The sequence below is a fragment of the Aspergillus undulatus genome (genome assembly GCF_047715775.1).
Source record: "Aspergillus undulatus strain CBS 261.88 unplaced genomic scaffold BDV17scaffold_36, whole genome shotgun sequence".
In the NCBI taxonomy this organism is placed as follows: domain Eukaryota; kingdom Fungi; phylum Ascomycota; class Eurotiomycetes; order Eurotiales; family Aspergillaceae; genus Aspergillus; species Aspergillus undulatus.
Window position 1 is genome coordinate 40316 of NW_027396640.1, and position 21514 is coordinate 61829.

Consider the following 21514-nt stretch of genomic DNA (forward strand, 5'->3'; position numbering starts at 1 on the left):
TATGTCGCCGTCACGTGCACGCCCCCGGTGTCTGAGCTAGTCTCTCCAGTCAAGCAAACAGTCGAGTAATTATTCAAAGACAAGGTGACTCGACCTTGAGGGCAAAACGACAAAGGTGAATGAAAAGCCAATTGGCTTTCGATTGGACTCAACCGCGTATTTGAGAGCTGAATGATGAAGTTGATCTCGAGAGAGCAGGCCAAGAACTATACCCAGTTGGTCGATTGAACCCAAACGGTGAGCAAAGGAAGGGTGATTGCGCCTCACTATAATCTCGAGGGCGACAAGGGATTCGTTTGAGCTTAGCAATCCGAGAGAACGATCAAGGTGAGATTCCCAGACTTCGAAGAGTGTATGGGTTGTTTGAGCGGATTAGGCTCAAATATACCTACGCTGCTTGTGAAAATAAGAGCTGAGGTCGATGCAAAAGAGTCCTTGACTCAGTAGCCTCGTAGAATCAATGGATCTGCGCTGAATATGTTTTCTGTGTTGATTCTCACAAGTGTCTCCACGATAATAAAACAACTGACACCAGCTATCAGACAAGGGGCACCCCACGGCTTTAATATCCTAATCCACCAAAGGACCACTGGTACTCGATCGTAACATTGTGAAGCACATGCTTCAACCCAAACTGGCGTTTTGGAAATTTGTCGAAATGGCCCCTTCGGCCCTCACCTGAGGACGAACCGCCGAGACCCTAAAATATATGTCTCATGCCCTCGACGTCGAGACCATCACATAAATCAGTCGAGATGAGCTTCACGTTTACGCCATCAATCTACAATGTCAAAGCCTCTACAAAACCATAGTCATAGATACTAAGATAACTTTAATCCCATGGGTATTCATTTTGAGTACGGAGGAAACTACCCTGTCACTGCGAACTACAAGAAAAGCGACACTGAAAGCCGACAGTCTAGTGGTGGAAGAGACGAGTGCTCTGCTCGACAAAGGTAATGCCGAGCTTCTCCGCAGTCTCGAAGACAGGGCCGTCATTCTGGCTACCGCTAGGAGCAGCAATGTACTTGACACCCGAACGGGCAGCACGGAAGACGTTGTCGATGAAGGGGAACTATTAACAGGGAAGTTAGCTCGATCTACGTGATTTTTGTGTATGAGAGGGCGAACTTACGAAAGCGTCGGAAGAGACGACAACCTCGCTGAGCTGCTGGAGCCAGGACTCGCGCTCCTCCTGTGTGAATGGTGCGGGGACCTCTTCGAAGACACGCTCGTATTCGGCCTTCTCGATGTCGTTGCGGGGGGTCTGGCCTGAGGCCAGAAGGTCGATGGCGTTGCTCTTGTCAGCACGCTTGGTGCCGGCCTTCCACTTGATGTTCACGACACGGTCGTGGAAACGCATCCACCAGTTGTCGGTCTTGTCACCCGCAAGACGGGTGCAGTGAATACGGCTCTGCTGACCGGCACCCAGGCCAACAACCTGGCCGTTGAGGGCGTAGCAGACAGAGTTCGACTGTGTGTACTTCAGGGCAATGGTGGCCACGGTGAGGTCTCTCAGAGCGGCATCGGGTAGTGACTTGGTGTCCTTTGGGGTGATAATGGTGTTGAAAGTCTTTGAAGGAGAAATCTCAATGTCATTTCGGTGCTGGCTGAGTTGAACACCGTAAACTGTGCGGGTCTCCTCACCAGCAGGGACGTAAGAGTCGTCCATCTGGAGGACAAGGTACTTGCCGCCCTTCTTCTTGGAAAGGATCTCAAGAGCCTCCTTGTCGTAGCCAGGGGCAATGACACCGTCGGAGACCTCGCGAGAGATGATCTTGGCGGTGGTAACATCGACGATGTCACTGAGAGCGAGGATATCACCAAAGCTGGACATGCGGTCGGCACCGCGGGCACGGGCGTAAGCCTGGGCCAGGCCAGAGTTTTCGATACCGGCAATGTCATCAACCATGTAAACCTTGCGTTCCTTCTCGTTGAGAGGAACACCAACAGCAGCGCCAGCGGGGGAGACGTGCTTGAAGCTGGCAGCAGCGGGGTAACCAAGAGCCTGCTTGAGCTCCTTGACTAAAGCCCAAGCGTTGAGGGCATCCAAAAGGTTGACGTACCCAGGAGAGCCGTTCAGGGCCTTGAAAGGAATTCTGCCTTGAGGCATGGCAGCAGACGCAGGCTTCTGGTGAGGGTTGGTGCCGTAGCGCAGAGAAAGGTGCTGCTCGCCGTTACCAGCATACTGCTTGCGGAAGAAGCCAGAGATGGCAGTGTCATAGTCGGCAGTGTGCTCAAAAGCCTTGAGGGCATATGATCGGCGGGACTTCTCGGTGATTTCACCAGCCTCGAGCTCCTTGAGGAACTCGGGATAGTCCTGGGGGTCTGAGAGAATAGTAACGCGGGAGTGGTTCTTCGCGGCGGCACGGAGCAGAGTCACTCCACCAATGTCGATTTCCTCAACGGCCTCTTCAATGGTGACGTTGACCTTGTTGACGGTCTCCTTGAACGGGTACAGGTTGCAAACAACAAAGTCGACCTTGGCGATGTTCTGGTCGGCAAGATCCTTCTCATCGGATTCGATATCACGGGCGAGGATACCGCCGTGGACGGCAGGGTGGAGGGTCTTCACACGGCCACCGAGCATCTCGGGTGCGTGGGTGATGGCTGAAACATCCCTGGTGTCTGTCAGCCCCCGGACAAGACAGCCCACATAGCCAACAGTATCTCTTCCACCGCAACCGCATATCATCGACTGGAGATGGAAACGCACTCAACTGGGAACCCCGCCTCCCGAATCATCCTCGCGGTACCCCCAGAGGCAAGCAGGCGGACATTGTGCTTAGCGAGACCCTTAGCCAGGTCCAGGAGACCGGTCTTGTCGTAGACGGAGAGAATAGCTAGAGGAGAGAGATTCAGATCAGTCAAGGAAATGTGAACTGTGGGGACGGAGGTTGACCCAAGTCGATACTTGGCCGAGCTGGGGAGGTTCCAGAAGGCGTTATATCGAGGATTCAGAATCCGGAAAAGAGATTCAATGGTTCTCAATGGACTGACCTGACTTTTGTTGAGACATCGTGAGACAGTGACAGCAATTTTCTGAACCCCAAAGGAAGAGAAGAAGTCAAGGCCCAAGCCGATCAAGGAAAAAAGGTAAAAAGATCGGGAGTCACAAGAGCTCCCCACTACCCCTCAATTGTACAACAAATTTTGATAACGGCTCTTCGACGCAGGAAAAAAGCTCGTTCAAGTTTGTAGATAGATTTATTCGACGCAATTAGACTTTCCTACGGTTATAGCCCTGAAGAAATCCCAAATTCCCCCTCGTTCCTCCCAAATTTACCCCCGCGGGGCTGGCCGCTTTCGGAGCCTTCTAATATATGTAATCTGAGCATAAAATACTGACTAACTATCCAGATCCATTCTGTGCATAAATATCACGTGCTTACACTACAGTCATGTGGGAAGTGATGGATGTGTGTCTCATTGGGTGGCCGGTAGGCCGCCTATCTAAGATAACTAGCTTACTAAACAATGACTAAGCGAGGTTGGACCACTAGGGGCAGGCGGTACCGGAGGGCAGTATGCTCCGACAAGTCATCTCAGTCACATGATCAGGTTAACGCACAGACCAACCACCCCCCAACAAAACCACGCTCGATCTCCATCGACCAATTTTTTTTTTTTTTCCTTTCTTCACATGAACAACGCAAATAACAACATTCTTCAAAAAGCGTTCCTACGAGGTTCCTACTAGTCTAGGAACCTATGAAGTACGGAAATCGTCATACAGAATGGAGAACGACTGCTTTGCAGAGTATCGATCTTGGGTGCAGTGCCTGCCTGGCCGTTTGGTCTGGTGGGAGGGACTGCAATGATTGGTTCTACACTTCTTGAAGAGAAGGTTTTAAGGTTGCTTGGGAATTGTAGCGTAATAATCCCTGAGCTGTATGCCACGTTTTGACTATTTGCCGGTCCTGCTTTGCGTCGACATCTGCTGTTCTCGATGTTGTTTTGGTCCTAAGGCTACGGTCTACGGGTTCAAACGATACTGCAGCGCACGAAAAAGAACAGACGGACGTGATTAAGAAAGGAGTTATCTCGACGTAAATCCGTTTTGGAGTTCTGATTAAGTTAAGTACCGAAGCAAAATAAGGACCATGATAACGGTCCGACTATTAAATCAAATCACGATTTGATGGTCGTGAGACCACCGACGGCAAGCTGTCTGCCGATGTTTCCGAAGCATACACAAGCGCAGAATAGTACGCTAGCAACCCACGTCCGGACGGCGACGCTTTCCTGTGTGATTCCTGCCGCCAGTGTAGATTGCGCCCCGGTGCCGTTCAGCGAAGGTATGATGGGAGTAGCGTCTGTCGAGGGGATCAGGTCGGGCTTAAGGCCTAGTAGGAGGCCCATTCCGCCGAGTGCGAGAGTCGTGGACAGGATAAAGCCGGTCTTGGTGCGGTCGATGAGGTACCAGAGGACGGGGTTGACAAGGGCCAGCGTTAGAGAGGCTTGTGTTGTAGATTCCCATGGGGTGCGGCGCTAGAAACAAATTAGTTCTGCAGTTTGTGACTGTATACAGGAGAAAAGGACATACCATGGCAAACGCAATCCCCACGAAAGCTCCGACACTGCGAACAACCCCGGACCAGGAGAGAGCAATCTCTGCAGAGCCCTGGTCATTGCTCCGCTGCTTTTCCTGACCAACAACACCATCCAGATACGAATCCAGCCAGGGAAGCACATTCCCAATGGCCACTCCCGTAAGACCCCAGAACCCCAAGTACTCCTTTGACCCATAGAAATGAGTACTCTCCACCTTGACAGGGGTAATCCAGTGATTCTCATGCAAATGAATGGTGATGATTCCATAAGCCACACCAAAAGCAAATAGCAGCGCGCTCCTAATTGTCTGCGGCAAAATAACACCACGGAACAACCCGTGGCTAAGACGCGAACGGGTTCTCAGAACAGCAGCAGACTCTGTCCTCCCCAAGATTGGCTGCACCTTGGGGCTATCCGGGCTGGAAGGTTGTGTTGCCTCTGTTCCCCACGCACTGTCTTCATCACGGGTGCTCTCGAACGCCGTGGGGGAGTAGATCCCGTACAGCGTTGGCGATGTGAGGTTCATGATCGACCCATTGCGGCTGATGGCGGTCGAGCCAGGTTCTTTCGAATTGGGAGCCAGGGTGTCTGGGTTTGCGGGCTCTGCGGGCGTGGACGATCCTGACGAGTCATTGAGGCGGAATACGCGCTGTGGACGCGGACGGAGGAGAGGGGCTTCGTCGTCGGACATGATGGTCGTAACCGAGGATAGCAAAATGTCAAGCGCTGGAAAAGGTGGTGATACTGGTTGCAAGCGCGTGATCTCGCGGCGGCTGGCGGATCTCAAACTCAGCAATCTCAAAATCAGGCGTTAAGCTTTTCCCGGAGGCGGTCTAGCTTCGCTCACGCTATCTGAAGCAGAAGCGTCACTTCGACGTAAAGACAGCTGAACAGAGCGCGTCGCTGAGAGAAGTGCAGGAAAGAAAAGGTCAGAGATCAGAGGGCGGAGAGGTGTTTGCAGGTGTCGGAGTGCGGCCGAGTGGGCTTAATAACTAACAGAAGCATGTGAAAGTGCAAAGCAAGCCCAAGACACACAAACAGCGCGAAACAACAACTAAAAATAGGCCCAAGCTCGCACAGGGATTACCGTAGCATGCAGCAAAAGAGGAGAACGAGGAGGAGAAATATGTCGCTACTCTGTAGTGTGGAGCACGGGCTCTCCAGTCTGCAGGTGACGCTTTTACGGAGAAATACTGACTGTTCTGTACCTTGTTAGATCACAGGTGTATCTGAGCAGTTACGAAATGGCGAATAGCCATCCAGACAATAAGGATTATCCCTGAAGCAAGCTTAGCAAAGCAATTGTTGAGATCCTTCCAATTCAACAGTACAGATCAAGTACGAGTCATCGTCAACAACTCAGTTTCTCCGGCCATCGTGTGCGGAGTTTTCGCCCGGCGATCATTGCTCCTTACTCCAATCTTGGGCTTCATCCAGCCTCCCACTTCAGCCCACAGGGACCTCATGATGCTTGGCTAGGCGCTCTCAACACTGGGTGCGCATTTACTTTGTATGGAGTGCGCGCTTGGTGATCCATTTGGTGGCAAGGTTATGGTTGCCTATAGACCACTCTGTGCTCTATCGTACTATAACTACATAATATCACGGGAGTGGTAGTCTGGGTTTGCTTTTTTTTCTAGCTGTGCTGCCTAATCCATGATTCTCGGTGGACGTGATCAAAGGGAGATTACTTCTAGAGAACGGCGGGTGTGCTGCATCTAGAGTTACTGGATAAGGAGAGAGGTGGAGAAGAAGGTTGATGCATGATTGCCTCGGTGAGGTAAAAGTATGAGTGATGCTAGATGCAACAAACATAAATCTAGCTGCGGAGATGAATAAAAGTATACAGAGAATATTTGACTCTCACAAACATTACGTCCTGGCACGGCCTTTGAAGTGACCGTTAGAGGACTCTCTTAACTCCATCCCGGCTTGTCGTTGGCGTAGTCGGTCCCCGATACATCACTCGCGGCGTACCGGTCTGGACCGTCAGGCATGGACGAATTATCGTCGGCCTCACCCTCGACGTCCATGTCAACGTCGCCTTCGTCAAGTTCCTCGTCTTCCGCGTCATCATCCTCTTCTTCCGAAGACAAGGCATCGACGTCTTCGTCAGCGTCTCCTCCCATGAAACTATCTTCATCACCTGCCTCAGCACGCGAGACCTGGAGTCCACGAGATGGGATATCATCTTCGTCGCCACTACCCTCACCCAAAAGCTCCCGGTCAATATCATCAAGACCCTCTTCTCCTTCAATGTCGCCCAGCGCCGGCGAAAGGGCTCCATCTCGACTGGGTGTATCTAAGCCCGCGGAGACACCAAGAGAAGCTGCAGCCGTGCCCTTGCCACCCCGGCTTCGATTGGTCTTTGCGGGTGTTTTGGACGTAGCGCTTGGGATAGCGGCTGCAGCTCGAGCAAGCCTACGCTTAGCATTTCGTTGAGCACGAGCTCTGCTTCGTCCAGACGCCTTTCCGTCTACGTCATCCTCAACATCCATGGCTTCCTCTCTGGCTCGCTGGCGTTGTTCCCGCTCCTTCTTTCGGTCTCTTCTTGGCCCGTTGGCGTTTTCATAGTCCCAACGGTCCAGTCGTCTTGAAGCTTTGCGGATAACTGACAAGAAGTAATTTGCGCATTCGCCAAAGTCTTCCTCTTCCTCTGGGTTTGGAAGAAGGCCTCCCTTTCCCCATGATCTGTCGTCATCTGTGTCGTATCCGTCGGGCAGATTTTGCAGCAAGCGTCCATACCGAGCGATAGGCGGCTCGCCCACTCTCTTTGCGCGGAGTAAACGATATGCATCACCCTTTCGTTTGGCCAGAATGTATTCGATCCGTTGCCGGCGATTTCGCTCTACAGCCAATTGGTGTTGCGTAAGCGGTCGGGGTCGTCGACTCGAGCCCTGATGGTGCGGAGAAGCTTCTGTCACAAATCGATTCAAGATGGGATGACCCGAGCCTGGGGGAGCTGGAGACGCTGCGTCTGGAGTTTCCTCCGCTTTTGTTCTTAGAACAATGCGTGGTGATGGGCCATCGAGATTGCTGGTTTGGAAGCTATAATCCTCATCCCTAGGCATCTTGAGCGTAGAGCGGATTGATCCATCAGGGTTCCGGAACTCAATGAGATCATCAGAGTCCGCCGCAGCCCGGTATGCGTCTCCTTTGTTATTGAACTGACGAGAATGAATTTTAGTGCCTATAGAGCATTAGTACCGGAGCTTCGACGAGTGTAAGTAGGCCGAAGTATGCTCACCAGGTTCCATTTGCTTGAGGGCCTGAAACTCCCAGTACGGCACTGTGGTATAGAGCATTAGATAGATCCGGCCAACGTGGTTCCATGAACTTACTCTTCTTAGGGCGTTTCGGCGCTCTAGGAGTCGGCTCTTCCTCCTCTAATATCCCTGAATATAGAGTCAGCGGTGTTGGAAAAACATAGGGCTATAGAGACTTACTCTTGCGTTCCAGGCGCTTTTCCTCTCCATACTCGATTTCGGATGGAGTGTCAACGTTCTCTTCATTGGCCTGCTCTTCGGTGAGGATATCAAAAGCGGGAACTTTGATGGGCAAGCCTCCTGTTCCTTCGCCCTCCTGACCTGGACCGAAGGGGTTGTTCAGGGCGGCCTCCTGAGAGAAGTCGCTCTCCAGATACCACCACATAAGCCAAAGGAAGGCCTTTGCTCGGCTTTCACTGCTCAAGGTGGATCGCATGACAAGATCGAAGAAATCGCGGGGAGGGAAAAAGTGCATCTCGGACACTTTGGGCGCATATTGTGCGAGAACGAAGATCAGGTTTACTGGGTTGGTACGGGGAACATTCTCGCGTTTGATCTTATCGAGAGTATTCGGCTGATCCACGTCTTCAGATGCGCCCTTGAGGATGGATTTGAGACGAGGAGCATCCTGTAGCTGCTTGTACGCGTTCGGGTCTTGATGCGCCTGTAACGAAGGGATGGAGTGGTAGGTCCGGAGCTGGGCACGCATTTCGGGGAAGACTGTCATGTCAGTACATTAAGCATATATAGGGAATAGAACATACATACAGTTGAGTGTCGTATTCATCCTTCCAAAGTTAACAAGCAGACAAACCATGGCCATGCTGATCGCCGCTGCTTTGTCGCTTTGAAGCTTATCCTTGAGAATCTTGCTAGTCTTGCTGCTCCTAGCCATAGCATCGATGTAGACGTCTGCGAAGTCAAAGCCTTTCTGTCCGTCGGGCCAACGGGTGAAGACCGGAGTCTTGTCTTCAAAGACAAGCTTGAGAAACTGATACTGGATATCCTTGCGCCACAGAGGAATGCCGTCCTCCTTTTTAAGGTGCCTGATCTTGTTCCCTGAGTAAACCGATCCTATTGTCCCATTTGGTTGGCGCCTTGTGCCGACCGTCATGTTGTGGATTTGTTGTTCATCATGATTCTCGGATTGCGCAAACGAATCGTCCACGCCGGCGGCTTCGACGTCGGTCATTGTGAATGATGGGCCGCGAAAGCGACAATGCTATTTGGAAATGATGAATTGATGGCGGGATAGTACGGGGTAATCGTTTCCAGCGAGGATTATCACGACAGGTCCTGAGAGGGCGAAACGCACTCGGTGACTGGCAAAGTAGAAATCCGGGAAACTCTAGCGGAAGTAGTAGATCGAATCGCTGGTCAATGAGTGTAACGAGGATAGAAGGTAGGAGAATGGATGGAGGAAAAGGTGATAAGAAAGAGATGGGCGGGACGAGGCGGAAGGAGGTAGTAGTGGAAGGATAAATAATGGAAGGGGAAGTGAAGGGCTTGGATGGGCGTGAGAGAGCTGGGGTTGCTCGACTTGAACGCGATTCTCCCGATCCCGTAAAGCCAGTACGCGCGCCAATTTAGTGTATCGCCAGTCTCTCCCCACAGTGCGTATGCCATTTTCAACCCTGGTAATGTTGGTAATTTTCATTCTCCACGAACTACGGAGTGCAATGTATAGTGATGGACTATAGCACCGTGCCACTTTATATTCAGAGCTTCATCTACTGACTTCTGTTTCAACTTGAAGATTTACTACACTGCACAGCATCTAGCATGAAACTTTTGGGTTAAATTGCGAATAGCTCCTTCTCGAGATCATCTCCGTAAACAAGGCCGCCTTTGGCACATCCCTATCAACCTAATCTGTTATTGACATGCGATAATAGATCCATGATGACAGTGAATGATGCCAGGAAGTCCAGAAGCTCCCAGTTCTCCGCGGATCCGAGTAATGATCATAAACAAAGAGGGATCCCATTCAATGCCAGCCTCCACAAGACACCATTGTAGATTTTTGGTGGAACCAGCAGCAAGCCAACGCCAGATACAATGCAAAGAATCCCATTCCTCTATCACTCATGCGTCATGATTTCGTGTACCACCACTTCGTAGACGTAGTGTGAAGAAACTGGTACTCGGCGAGGAAGGCCAGCGGTCTTCTGGTGAGAAAGGAAAACAAATGAATTAAGAGAGAAAATAAAATGTCAGGGCGCTGGTTCCGTAAAGCCAACTTCTGTCCCGCAAGCCTTCACTGCGCCAGAAAATGACCGTCCTTGCGAACCGAACAGTAGGCGGAGACCTAGATCAGAGAAGGAGGTAGGAAAATGAGAAAACATGCGTGAGATTGAGAATTCAGACGAACAGAAGAACACCCCCCTTGAGGATACCGAGATGGGAAAAAGAAAAAAAAAGAACAACTCTATGTTATAAGACACGGTCGATGCAGTTGCTGTAGCATCAAGCAGAAAATCATAAAATGCAATTCGCTTCACACGAAAAAGCCGGAAAGCCTGTTCGGCACGCGTCGTCAATCTCCACAAGGCCGCCTAAGAACAAAATGGGTATCTGGTAAAAGCGGTCGTAGGAGAAAGTCAACGCAGTCTATGATGTTCATGCAACGCCGACTCGAGAACCCTCAACCGTAAGTTCGTGTAGTCGAGAGTAGGGTAACGAGCCCGGACCACATCGAAGGCCATGTCTAAAAACAAAAAAAAGGAGCATGGAGATGGCGAAATGCGTAAAAAAGGACAATACCGTATACCTGCTCAAGGGGGATCAGCGAACATAAGAAAAGAAAATCTAATCGAGTCGTCGCAGTCATGACAAAGCCGGTCCTGGCAAGGTCGTAGCAATAGGGCATGCAACCCAGGACTTGTTCTGATCGTATCCCATAACCATCAGGCAGGAGGTAAGAGACAAAAAGAAAGAGAGGAGTCAATCAGACTCGACGGCCGTGTCAGAAAACCACGATCCCTCGTTTACCACCAGGAAGAAGGTCCGGTAGGGCCAGAGGGGTTGCCATAGCCACCACCACCGTAACCACCACCGAAGCCGCCACCGTAGGAGGGAGCAGCGCCATAACCACCATAGCTGGGAGCAGGAGCGCCGAACCCACCACCGCCGCCGCCGTAGGAGGGAGGTCCACCCATACCACCGCCTACGCGGCGCATATCACGAGTGGCGTTGGCACCGCGGCCACGACCACCACGGCCACCACGGCCACCATATCCGCTACCTTCACGAGCAATGCTCTCCAAGAAGGAAGGAACCTCCTGGTGAGCCTCCTTCAGCAGATCGATCAGGTCACGGACGACACCACGGTTGCCACGGTTGAAGAAAGCAGTGGCGATACCGGTGTTACCAGCACGACCAGTACGACCAATACGGTGGACGTAGTCATCGATATCGGTGGGGAGATCGTAATTGATAACGTGAGTAACGTTGGGGATATCGAGACCGCGAGCAGCAACAGCGGTAGCAACAAGGATGGGGTAGCGACCGGAGCGGAACATCTCGAGGGCACGCTCACGCTCACGTTGGGTACGGTCACCGTGAATGGCGGTGGCAGGGAAACGCTGGTTGATGAGGAAATCGGACAACGCGTCGGCCATGCGCTTAGTCTCGACGAATATAAGGGTGAGTCCAGTGGTACCGTGGGTGTGGAGGATGTCCAGAAGGACGGAACGCTTATCGTGGTCCTCGACATATTCAACTTTCTGAGTGATGTTCTCCGAGGTTGATCCAACACGGCCGACAGACAAGAAGACATAGTCCTTGAGGAAGTCGCGAGCCAGCATCTGGATGTCCCGGGGGAAGGTGGCCGAGAACATGAGGGTTTGACGGTCGTTGACGTTGGGCATGTCTTCACCTTCCACAATGCGACGAATCTGGGGTTCGAAACCCATGTCCAACATGCGATCAGCCTCGTCAAGAATCAAGTACTTGATGTTGACGAGCGAGATACGACCGCGCTCAATGAGATCGACGAGACGTCCAGGGGTGGCAACCAGGAGATCGCAGCCACGCTCAATCTGGCGAAGCTGAGAGCCGATATCCGCACCGCCGTAGACGACACAGGGACGGACCCACGAGCGGTAGGCGAACTTCCGGGCCTCATCGAAGATCTGAGACACAAGCTCACGAGTGGGGGCCAGAATCAGCGAAGTGGGGTATGCCTTACGCTGGCGACCGAACTGACCAGCCGCAGAGGGAGGAGGGGCGGCAGGACCGTTCTGGTAGGCCTGAGAGAGAATGGGGAAAAGGAAACCACCTGTCTTTCCGGAACCGGTCTGAGCGCAAGCCATGAGATCACGCCCGTTCATGACAATGGGAATGGAGTACTTCTGGACAGGAGTAGGGGTCTGGTAGCGGGCAAGGGCGATGTTCGAGATGAGGTGGTCGTCCAAGGGGGGGTTGGTGAATGTGTTCACAGGCTCGGGGACATCGTGACCGGAGGCCTCAACGGGAATGTCATCGTAGTTGGCGAAGTTGATACCGGTGTTTTGCTTGGTGGGGTCGTTGGGGACACCGAAGAGTTCGCGCTCCACGCGGGCATTCGAGGGACCGGGGATATGCTTGCCGTCGCGCCACTGGCCATCTCCGGAGCCTCTGGCAGAGGCACCAGCGTAGCCGCCTCCGTGACCTGGGTTTCCGTAAGCATTTGGGTTGAAAGATGGGCGGCCGCCTTCAGTGGCGCTCCAGCCGGTGTTGGTGTTGGTGTTACCATTGGGACCACGGGGATTGAAGTCAGGAGCATTAGCGTTGGCCCAGTTGCCGCCACGAGGGCCTCTGAGGGAAAAAAAGTTCCGTTAGCAGACTGTCTAGCAGACTGGCCGAAGATGAGGAAAATATGACGTACCTAGAACCACCCCACGAGCCGCCTGCAGGACCTGGAGGAGGAGGAGCATCGGCGCCTCCACCCATTTGGCGCTGGCGGAGGTGTGGAGGAATGTAAGCAGCGCGGCCTCCGCCAGAGGGAGGGCCTCCGGGCGCGGGCGCATGCTGAGAGTCGTTGAGGGTAAGGCTACCCATGTTCAAGCCGTCGGCCATTTTTGCGGTATTCACAAACTATGTGTATCCACGAGAAGTAAGCGAAAGGGTCGCGGGAGATGCAGGAGGCGAGCTGAAGAGGACGTACGATGTAAAAGTCGGATAGCGATCTGTTTGAAAAGTGCGTATCTGCTCTTGCTTCGGACGGGACAAGAACACTCAAAAGGATTCTCGCGGGATCGTACAAAAAGAGAGCTGCAGTGAGATGGATCAAAGATGATTCCTCGAGGCTCTATCGATAGAACACAGGAATCGTCAAGAGCACAGCAAGAGAGAGAAAGTGTTAATGACAGAGAAAACAAAGTGATCTCCGAAATCTAGCCCTCTATTGCAGCAAGGGAGAAAAAAGGAAATCAGTAAAAGAAGGAGAAGATACGGCAGTCGAGTATGTTGCAAAGGAAAAAGACTTTTGTTTAGGAAGTTCTGGAGAAGAAGGGAGGATTGAGTGGAGGGAGGATGAAGAGGGAAGAAGAAAAGCGAGCAAGAAGGTTTGTGGGAGGAGAGGAGGCAAGAAAGGCTTAGTCCGCAAGTGTCAGTGACTGTGACAGTCAGACCTCGAGTTGCTCAACAGCGTATTAAATTGCCGCCAGTGGGCACTACGGGCAGGTATTCGGTGTTACTGTATGGCTACGAGTCTCTGCTGGTTCAAATTGCCTTCACCAGAGTCTGGGTAGTGATGGCCAGTGGCCGTGATGATTTTTTTTTTCTTCGACCAGCTGTAAAACGATGGCAAAAACGCCCGCGGCGGAGTGTAAAATCGCAACTCCACCGCCAAAAGGCCGGACTGCCAATCAAATCTCCGCGAAAGCGACCCAGGACTGGCCACGCCTTGTCCAAGAATTTACTTGACTGTGCTTTCTTCTTCAGATCGTTTGGAAGCCCTGAGCCCCCGAAGAGATGCCCTCCATTTTGGCGATCCGCTCTTGACCCTGACCCTGTTGACTCCGTACTGATGTAGACCCTAGGGCTTGTTGTACCAGAGTACATGGCTTGGAGTTGTACTGCCCCTGCGCCCCATCCAAACATACAATGCAAGGCTATATGTGTAACAAGTCGCCAGCCAAGTCTTCCTTTGCCCGACAGGATCAAGATTCAAGATCTAATTCTAACTTATGATGAATACGTCGTACCCCAGCTTGCCACCAAGCCTATGGCACGTGACTAGGTTGCCGCCCGTGTCAGGCTGTGGATATGGGGAGATATGAGATGTCGCTAACGTTGTAAGCATGTCCTCCGTACGGAGTAGTATGATGTCTACAGGTTAGTATCGTATGATAGGCGCACAAACTATGTACTCTGTATGAATTGTATGACTTAGTCTTAGACAAAGTTCTTCGCCTTTTCCTCGTCTTGTCCGTAGTAGCTCTTGATCTTCCTTCTGTTCTTCACGAGAAGCACAACCGCACCAGTAACCACGAGGAACATCGCAAATCTAGGGAACATAGAGCTATGGTCAGTGGTAGTTGGCTGCTCGGCTACCTGGGACGGTCCGGACGGTTGGCTGCTCGGCTCGGCTTTCGATATTACAACCCATCAGCATCGAGCATCATACGGCGGGTAGGGAGCCGGGAAGTGCTCTATAGCTCGTTGTGGCTACCTTTCTTATCGCCCTCCTCCGCGCTGGGCTCAGCCTTGAACTCAAGCTCACCACTCTTGGCGATCTTGACGGCCTTGGTGGGCTTGTTAGCAGAGCCGGTGGGGACCCTCTCGATCTTCTCGACAATGTCATAGCCTTCAAGAACCTCGCCGAAAACGACGTGCTTGCCATCAAGCCAGCTGCATAGATAGTCAGTGTAAAGTCCAGGTCAATCATAATTGAAGGAACTTACGAAGTGATAGCGGTGGTGATGAAGAACTGAGAGCCGTTGGTGTCCCTGCCGGCATTGGCCATGCTCAAAACACCCTTCTTAGTGTGCCTCAGCTTGAAGTTCTCATCCTTGAACTTTGCGCCGTAGATGGACTTTCCACCGGTACCATCACCCCTGGTGAAGTCACCACCCTGGATCATGAACTGGGGAATGACACGGTGGAAAGTGGATCCTTCATAACCAAAGCCCTTCTCACCAGTAGCAAGGGCACTAGGATATATCGTCAGTAATGAAGGAAAGCATGTGAGTCGGGGTCACCATAGAAGGTTGTACCGGAAGTTCTCAGCGGTCTACAGACACTAATTAGCAAGTCATGGCACTGAGTGCAAATGCGATGGATAATTACCTCAGGAACGGTCTTGCCATACAGACCGAGGACGATTCGACCCAAGGCCTCATCACCATATTCAATGTCAAAGTAGACCTATAGAATCAAGTACATTAGCCACTCGACCGACAAAAGGCGTTGAAGCCCTGCCCAGCGCCAAAGACGAGCTCACTCACCTTGTTGGTAATCTTAGGTCCACGCGGCTCACTGGCATGAACGAGAGCCAGCCCGAGAGCCAGGACCAAGAAGAAAGAAAAGAAGAGGTTCTTGATGCTTGCCATTGTTGCAATTCCTCAATCCTTCGATGATAGAATGAGGGGTGAGTTGGGGAACAGGGGAGGTTCTGAAACTCAAATATGGCGGAGGACAGCTTGCGTTATCAGGGAGCTATACCGTTTCCGGGAAGGCCCAGGGTATTTTTCAATTGTATAACGCAAGCTTGGCTGATCTGCCCAGCAAAGCTGGAGAAGGCCTTGAGGCTGTTGTGAAAATACAGGATATAAAACCGGAAGAACGCTGTTGCGAGACTGATTTTCTCTCCTCACCCACTGACAACATCCGGGCAACAGGAACGAAACCAGTCAGTCAAGAAGAGAGTCAGGCGACAACAGCAGTAAAAATGGTACGCTTCACTCCAATCCCTATTTCACCTTTCTGTCTGCAAATCTAATATAAAACCAGCCTATTTTCATTCTAGGCCGCAACTTCGGCGAGCGGGAACTCGTCAAGGCAAGACCTCCATCCCGCCTCAACCTCAAACCACTCCCAACTCGACTAACCAGCTTCGCTCATACAGAAATCCCTCCAAAGCTTCTTCGGTGTCGGTCCCCAAGTCTCCGCGCGCATCCTATCCCGCTTCCACATCCATCCAACATGCAAAGTCGGCGAGCTAGCGAACAAGCAAGTCCTTGACCTCACGGCCATGCTTTCGGAAATGAAGATTGAGAATGACCTCCGGCGATCGGTCCTTGATAACATCAAGCGGCTGAAGGATACTGGTACGTACCGCGGTCGGCGCCATGCGCTGGGTTTGCCGGTTAGAGGACAGAGGACGAGGTGTCAGGTTGGTTTATTCATATTCCTATTGAAGTTTGGAGAATGGATTAGGTATCTGACGCTTGCGATACAGAACAAAACTGCTTACAAGCTCAACCGTGTCGAGAGACGACTATAAGCAGGATGTTGAGTTCTGGATGCTTGGCTCGGCTGTGACGGCTGGCTGGTTCATGTATAGTGTCAGGGCATGGCATGGCGTTGTATTAAATGTATTTTATTGAGAGTTTGATTCCCCTAGGATTTGATGGAATGTACTATATGAACGGGACCTTGTTTCTAGATGCAAAGAGCCTTCGGGTTAAGCTTGTATTGAACTTTTGATTATATGCAACGCCAAAACCTGTATATGTAGCTCGACTAGCTGGAAGAAAGAACACCTTCGCCGCGATTGATTTGGATTCGCTTGTCCTCACCAGCGCTCACTATACCCACTTCCCTATCCCAACACACGCTAAACACTTTGACGCCCTCTCCACCCACACGTTTGCTGTTTGCCTTGCCCTCTTCCTCCAAGCTCTTCCGCGAAATGGAGTACACGCTCTCGCCAACGGCTCCGCCCTTGTCTGTTTTTGTAGCACGCAAATCCCAGATGCGACATGTACCGTCGTGACTTCCACTGATGAGCCCGTATGTGCTGTTCGGGTCGCGGGCTAGAGAAACCACAGCATTCGTATGTCCTCGGAGTGTCATGGCGGAGATCGTCGCCGCCGATGCGCGCGGGTCTATGAGAGTGATGTGGCGGGCGGATGTACCGGTGGCGAGGAGATTGTGATCGGGAAGGTGCTGGAGCGAAAGGAGGGAATGGGACGTCGTTCGTGTATCTACTAGGGCTGCGGTGACAAGATCCCACGTACGCAGCGAATGATCCCAAGACGTTGAGTAACCAACAGTCGAATCATTGGCGTCGAAGATTGCATCCGAGACGGGTGCCGTATGGGATGATAGTAGGGCCAAAGGACCGCGTTGTGAGACGCTCACAGCGGCGTTCAGTTTTCTCCTTTTAGATGTCCTCGAGGCAGCTGATGGAAGCAGGTTCTCGGGGGCAGCGGGAGCGTCTGCCTTCTTCGTCGACCAAAAACCGACGCTGTGGTCCGCTGAGGCTGAGAGGATACGATTTGAGGGTGCGTGTACGGCCAACGAGTTGATACCTGACTTGTGTCCGTAAAGCTCTAGTTGCGGAGCAAGCTTTCCTGAAAATCCATCTTCGCTTTCCGAGTACTTCCATAATCGAACCGTTCGATCAAGGCCAGCCGACACAATCGTGCTTGGTGAGATGAAATTTGCGGCTTTGATTGAGGAAGTGTGTCCGCCGTCGGTCGGCGCTGGCGAGGTTGCGATTACTTGGGAAGACATGTTCCACACTCGCAAAAGGCCATCGTAGCTTCCAGATAGAATGCGCTCCTGGCCTTGCGAGATCGCACTTGAGCCTGTCGCAGCGCGCGAGGACGCAGAAAGCACATCAACAGAGCTCACCCAGTCATCGTGCTCGAAAGAAGCGATATGTAACGGCGGTATTAAGGCTCGAACATATTCAATCTCTAGAGTGGTTTCTGCCGATATACCGTTCGCTGTCAGGTATTCGTCAATCGAAGTTCGGAGAAATTGTCCGTTGATAAGAAATTCGAATGGAATGGGCTTGTCATTGCTCAAAAGGTTATTCACCAACGTCGAAAGGGCGTATCGCTTTAAGCCTATAACCAGCGAGGCATCAGTATACCATTAGGGTCAGTCTGAAAACATGCCAAACGAGCTGACCTGTAGGAACTAGGATTGGGCCTGTGTTGTCAGGCAGTGCAATGTCTTCTTGTTGACTGGTGAGCTGCACGCGCACTTGTCGCTGAGCAGCTTGCGACGAGGCCGCCGCAGAGTCCTGGTTAGTATCCATCTCCAAATGTTAGATTCAGCAAAGTAGATGTATCAATGCCGGGATCAATGCCTGCGCATTCGCGGGCAGAGACAGAAAAATCTCCGCTTGGCGAGAGGAAAAAAATTACGGCGGGCGATTCGGCCACTTGCGCCAAGTGCGAAAGATTCCCCGCGTACTACTTGAATCTAGGCTCCGGCAAGATCACAAGAATCGGATGCCTTAAGAAAATGTCCTATGTACACTACAATCCCCTAGATACTCGCTTGATCTCCGCAATAGCCTTCCGCCTGTAGTCGGACTCTGCGAAGAGAGCCTCTATCAAGTCGATGACCTCATCCGCCGAGAATTCAAGAGACAGCTCTCCCTCTGTCCACAGGAACTTGATGTCGGCCAGAGAACTTTCCAGGATGTTGATCAAGTACTGGAATTTGAGCCAGTTCCTGACATAGACAGCGGTCATGGGTACCGGTTCAGCATCTTCTGAACTTTCAGGCAGAAAGAGATCTTCTAGCTTCGATAACTGATTGCAGAAGGACACCAGTTTCTGGGACTGGGACTCGGATATGTCACCCAAATCCACAATATCGATAATGATCTTCTCGGTAACTGTCGATACCAAAGACCCTATAGCTTGAAGAAGCGCGGAATGCGAAAGGATGGGTTGCCATTGCTTGTAGACATCGCGTACCCGATCCACCGTTGCGGCTACGGCGTTTTCGCACTCGCCAAGGAAAGGCTGTTCCGAGCATTGACTGAAACCTTGCGCCCCGTCTAACAAATCGGTGACAATGGTTCGTTGTGTCTGCATCTCTTTGCTGTAGGCCAGTTTGCCAAATTTCTCTAGTGCTTCGACATCGTCATGAAGCCTTGAGAGTTCTTTATCGTTTGCGACTTGGCGCACTTGGTCTGCAAGATATAAGCTGTCATTGTAGAGGTACATTTGGCCAGCATTAAGCTTGAGGCCATAGAAAGACGGTGCCGTCGCCTTGAACATGGCAAGAATTAGGGTTGGAAGGGCAAGGAGGGCGGCCCCGGAAGAGGAAACGAGTGTACTAGATTGCCTAGATTATGGTGTTAGCTGGGTAAGAGTTGGTTTATTTTGGGGCGTACGTAGGTTTCGATATGGTCTCAGAGTCCGAGACCTGCTGCTTGATGATTTGCAGGACAGAACCAGGCACATCGGTGATCGTGTAATGTTCCCTCAACGTTATCTCCTTGTGGTTGGCGTGGGTTTCAGCTTCATTGTCGTTGGTTGGTTGAGCTGTGGCTGCTTTCCCCGGCTTGGTATGCTCTGTCGGAGGTTGTTCTTCATCATCATCGTCCTCTGCCCAACCCCAAGCATCATTGGCTTCGTCGTCGTCAGAGTTCGAAGCAGTGTCAGGTTTGATAGCCTGTGGGTTGTCCGTGTCATCATCTAATCCCCATGCGCTAACATCTTCATCGGCATTATTTTGAGGCTCTCCTTCTTTGTCGTCATCCCAGCCGGCATCCCATTCATCCGAAGTAGAGTTTTCCAACAAGACCTCATCTGTTTCAGACACCTGCCTTTTTTCGACCCTCTCCACCTGCCGCGAGTCCCATTTACTGGCCGAAAGCACCTTGCGAACTTGGTCCAGTGAATCAACTCTCCGTCTAGTCAGCCATAAGCGAGGCGCTTGTTTAGCCCACGAAACAAGTTCTTCTTGACCATGCCAACCGAACGACTCTATAGACTGGGTGAACTGGAGGATCTGGTTCAAGGTGGTTTCAAATTCACCCAGGCCCTCAAGCTCAGTAGGTATCGCAGTTGGAAGCCAGTGAGATATGATATTCGATGAAACTGCGGGGATGAATGATTTGGAAAGGGAATCCAAGATGGATGTGGGTAGAAACAGGCGAACAAAGCCGAGCGCTTGAAGAATACGTTCTAGGACATCCGCAACTGTGGCCGGGGTTGACTGGGAATCAACAGAAACTGACGACTCTTCAACGTGGACACTATGGCTATAGCCATCCGAGCTAGGAAGTAGTATTGGATCGATGATGGCGAGGAAAAAGTCCTTTTGAAACCCGTCGACTGCTGCAGTAAGCTCACCCATACGAGTCAAAGCCGATATGATTACTTCCAATGTATTTCCTGTCCCATATTAGCAGTTTCCTCAGAACCGCGAGTCACGGTGTATACATACCGGAAATTGACAGTTTTCCCTGCTTGTAGTCAAATTTGAGGGCCTTGTTCCATTGATTACGTAGAAAATCGACAATTTCTCGTCGTATAGCGGCGACTTTCTCCGATATAATGGCCATTGCATTAGTATTCCGGAAGCAGCTGTCCAGGCTAATTGCATGTTCGATTGCTTCAAGATTATCAATCGCAGCCGTAACATGACCGTCTTGACAGAGGGCTCTTGTGGCATCGAGTTGTTGGCAGAGTCTCTGGACCTCCTCCAGCGTTTTTGCCACAGCTTGATTGAATACAATTTCCTTCTCGACTAGCCTAACCTTCGCGGCTGCATCCTCAACCTTCAGTTGTAGAGGCCTTGTGTTCTCATGTTGCTTAACGATTTCCCGCGCCGTCAGCCGCGAGCGTTCCAGGTCTGCGTGAAGTTGCTTTGCTTGGGAAATCCAATCATCAACATCGAACTTGTTGTCCTGACTCAACGAGCTGATTTCTGTCTAACCGGAGGGTCAGCATGTCGTCAACGGACTACAGACATGAGAAGTTCAACACGAGCAATAGCCGCATACCTCCACCTGGTCTCTAGCCTGCGTTATGAGCTCAAGCTCTTTCGAAAGGGCTGATAGCGGAAATTCAGCTGCCACGACCTTCTCCGTGTCCGGATATGTGCCCTCAGCAGCGAAGTCTAGGACCACGTTGCATATCTCGGTCTCCGCTGGCTGGGCTGACATATTGAATCGTGTCCTTCACGTTGGGATCGCGCAATTTCTCAGAACTGAACCATGAATGAGGAGCAACAAGTTTTGTCCCCAGTAATAGATAGGCAGTAACTCGCTCCGACATGCCACCAACGGAGAGGGAACCATAAACAAGCTCCCGGCCATGTGGGTGCGGAGCTTCCTGACCGCCTTCCCTCTAACAAAGTGGATTTTGTGCCTCATGGAGGGGCTCTTTCACCTCCCTCGATAATCATTTCAAAGGTCTCGAAACACTAGAACCTGTGGATTTTGCTCTCAAGTACTCCAAACGGATTATATAGCCAAGCCCGTTGGAATGGTGGTTTGATCGATCAACGGTACCACAGCTGCACTCCACACTACTCTACCCCAGTTCGAGAACCCCTCTATACAGCAATCGTCCTCGACAGCAGAAGAAACGCCAGTCGTTATCAGAGTTCACCGTGCTGGCCGGTTTTCTATAACAAAACCTAGCCTTAACTCTACTTGCTCGATCTATGTGAGTTTGTGACATGACATCTTGAGAGCGTTCTTTGGTCTGCCTTGCATGTTGGCCATGATTGTGCCGAGGCTTGATGCTATCGCATATGTATTTGCTTAGAGAACCCTCGCCTTTTACAGC

General features: G+C 51.5%; 7 protein-coding genes across 7 annotated transcripts; 1 reads left to right on the plus strand and 6 right to left on the minus strand.

Moving 5' to 3' along the window:
* Nucleotides 1-830: 830 nt before the first annotated feature.
* On the minus strand, nucleotides 831-3099 carry BDV17DRAFT_267554 (phosphoribosylaminoimidazolecarboxamide formyltransferase/IMP cyclohydrolase). The gene is made up of 4 exons (XM_073758376.1): nucleotides 3001-3099; nucleotides 2717-2843; nucleotides 1136-2621; nucleotides 831-1075 (listed from the first exon to the last, which is right to left on the minus strand). The coding sequence occupies exons 1-4, from the start codon at nucleotides 3017-3019 to the stop codon at nucleotides 920-922; spliced, it is 1788 nt and encodes a 595-aa protein (XP_073613960.1). The 5' UTR covers nucleotides 3020-3099; the 3' UTR covers nucleotides 831-919.
* An 877-nt stretch (nucleotides 3100-3976) lies between these two features.
* BDV17DRAFT_132305 (INSIG family protein) lies at nucleotides 3977-5506 on the minus strand. Its single transcript, XM_073754157.1, has 2 exons — nucleotides 4547-5506; nucleotides 3977-4491 (listed from the first exon to the last, which is right to left on the minus strand). Exons 1-2 carry the CDS (start codon nucleotides 5243-5245, stop codon nucleotides 4132-4134), a joined length of 1059 nt encoding a protein of 352 aa, XP_073613961.1. The 5' UTR covers nucleotides 5246-5506; the 3' UTR covers nucleotides 3977-4131.
* A 964-nt stretch (nucleotides 5507-6470) lies between these two features.
* Nucleotides 6471-9323, minus strand: BDV17DRAFT_299246 (putative INO80 chromatin remodeling complex (Ies1); the record flags this gene model as incomplete). The annotated part of the gene is made up of 5 exons (XM_073763838.1): nucleotides 8589-9323; nucleotides 8001-8540; nucleotides 7896-7949; nucleotides 7802-7843; nucleotides 6471-7744 (listed from the first exon to the last, which is right to left on the minus strand). The coding sequence occupies exons 1-5, from the start codon at nucleotides 9010-9012 to the stop codon at nucleotides 6471-6473; spliced, it is 2334 nt and encodes a 777-aa protein (XP_073613962.1). The 5' UTR covers nucleotides 9013-9323.
* A 1484-nt stretch (nucleotides 9324-10807) lies between these two features.
* On the minus strand, nucleotides 10808-12878 carry BDV17DRAFT_282782 (DEAD/DEAH box helicase; the record flags this gene model as incomplete). Its single annotated transcript, XM_073760256.1, has 2 exons — nucleotides 10808-12617; nucleotides 12688-12878. The coding sequence occupies 2 exons, from the start codon at nucleotides 12876-12878 to the stop codon at nucleotides 10808-10810; spliced, it is 2001 nt and encodes a 666-aa protein (XP_073613963.1).
* A 1301-nt stretch (nucleotides 12879-14179) lies between these two features.
* Nucleotides 14180-15668, minus strand: BDV17DRAFT_132335 (peptidylprolyl isomerase). The gene is made up of 5 exons (XM_073754158.1): nucleotides 15251-15668; nucleotides 15093-15170; nucleotides 15020-15036; nucleotides 14708-14956; nucleotides 14180-14654 (listed from the first exon to the last, which is right to left on the minus strand). The coding sequence occupies exons 1-5, from the start codon at nucleotides 15353-15355 to the stop codon at nucleotides 14456-14458; spliced, it is 648 nt and encodes a 215-aa protein (XP_073613964.1). The 5' UTR covers nucleotides 15356-15668; the 3' UTR covers nucleotides 14180-14455.
* Nucleotides 15455-16428, plus strand: BDV17DRAFT_132376 (mitochondrial 37S ribosomal protein uS13m). Its single transcript, XM_073754159.1, has 3 exons — nucleotides 15455-15696; nucleotides 15756-15803; nucleotides 15871-16428. Exons 1-3 carry the CDS (start codon nucleotides 15694-15696, stop codon nucleotides 16246-16248), a joined length of 429 nt encoding a protein of 142 aa, XP_073613965.1. The 5' UTR covers nucleotides 15455-15693; the 3' UTR covers nucleotides 16249-16428.
* Nucleotides 16429-16487: 59 nt separating this feature from the next.
* BDV17DRAFT_282784 (uncharacterized protein) lies at nucleotides 16488-20886 on the minus strand (the record flags this gene model as incomplete). Its single annotated transcript, XM_073760257.1, has 6 exons — nucleotides 16488-17821; nucleotides 17886-18015; nucleotides 18257-19058; nucleotides 19108-20113; nucleotides 20166-20652; nucleotides 20725-20886. 6 exons carry the CDS (start codon nucleotides 20884-20886, stop codon nucleotides 16488-16490), a joined length of 3921 nt encoding a protein of 1306 aa, XP_073613966.1.
* Between the last annotated feature and the right edge of the window lie 628 nt (nucleotides 20887-21514).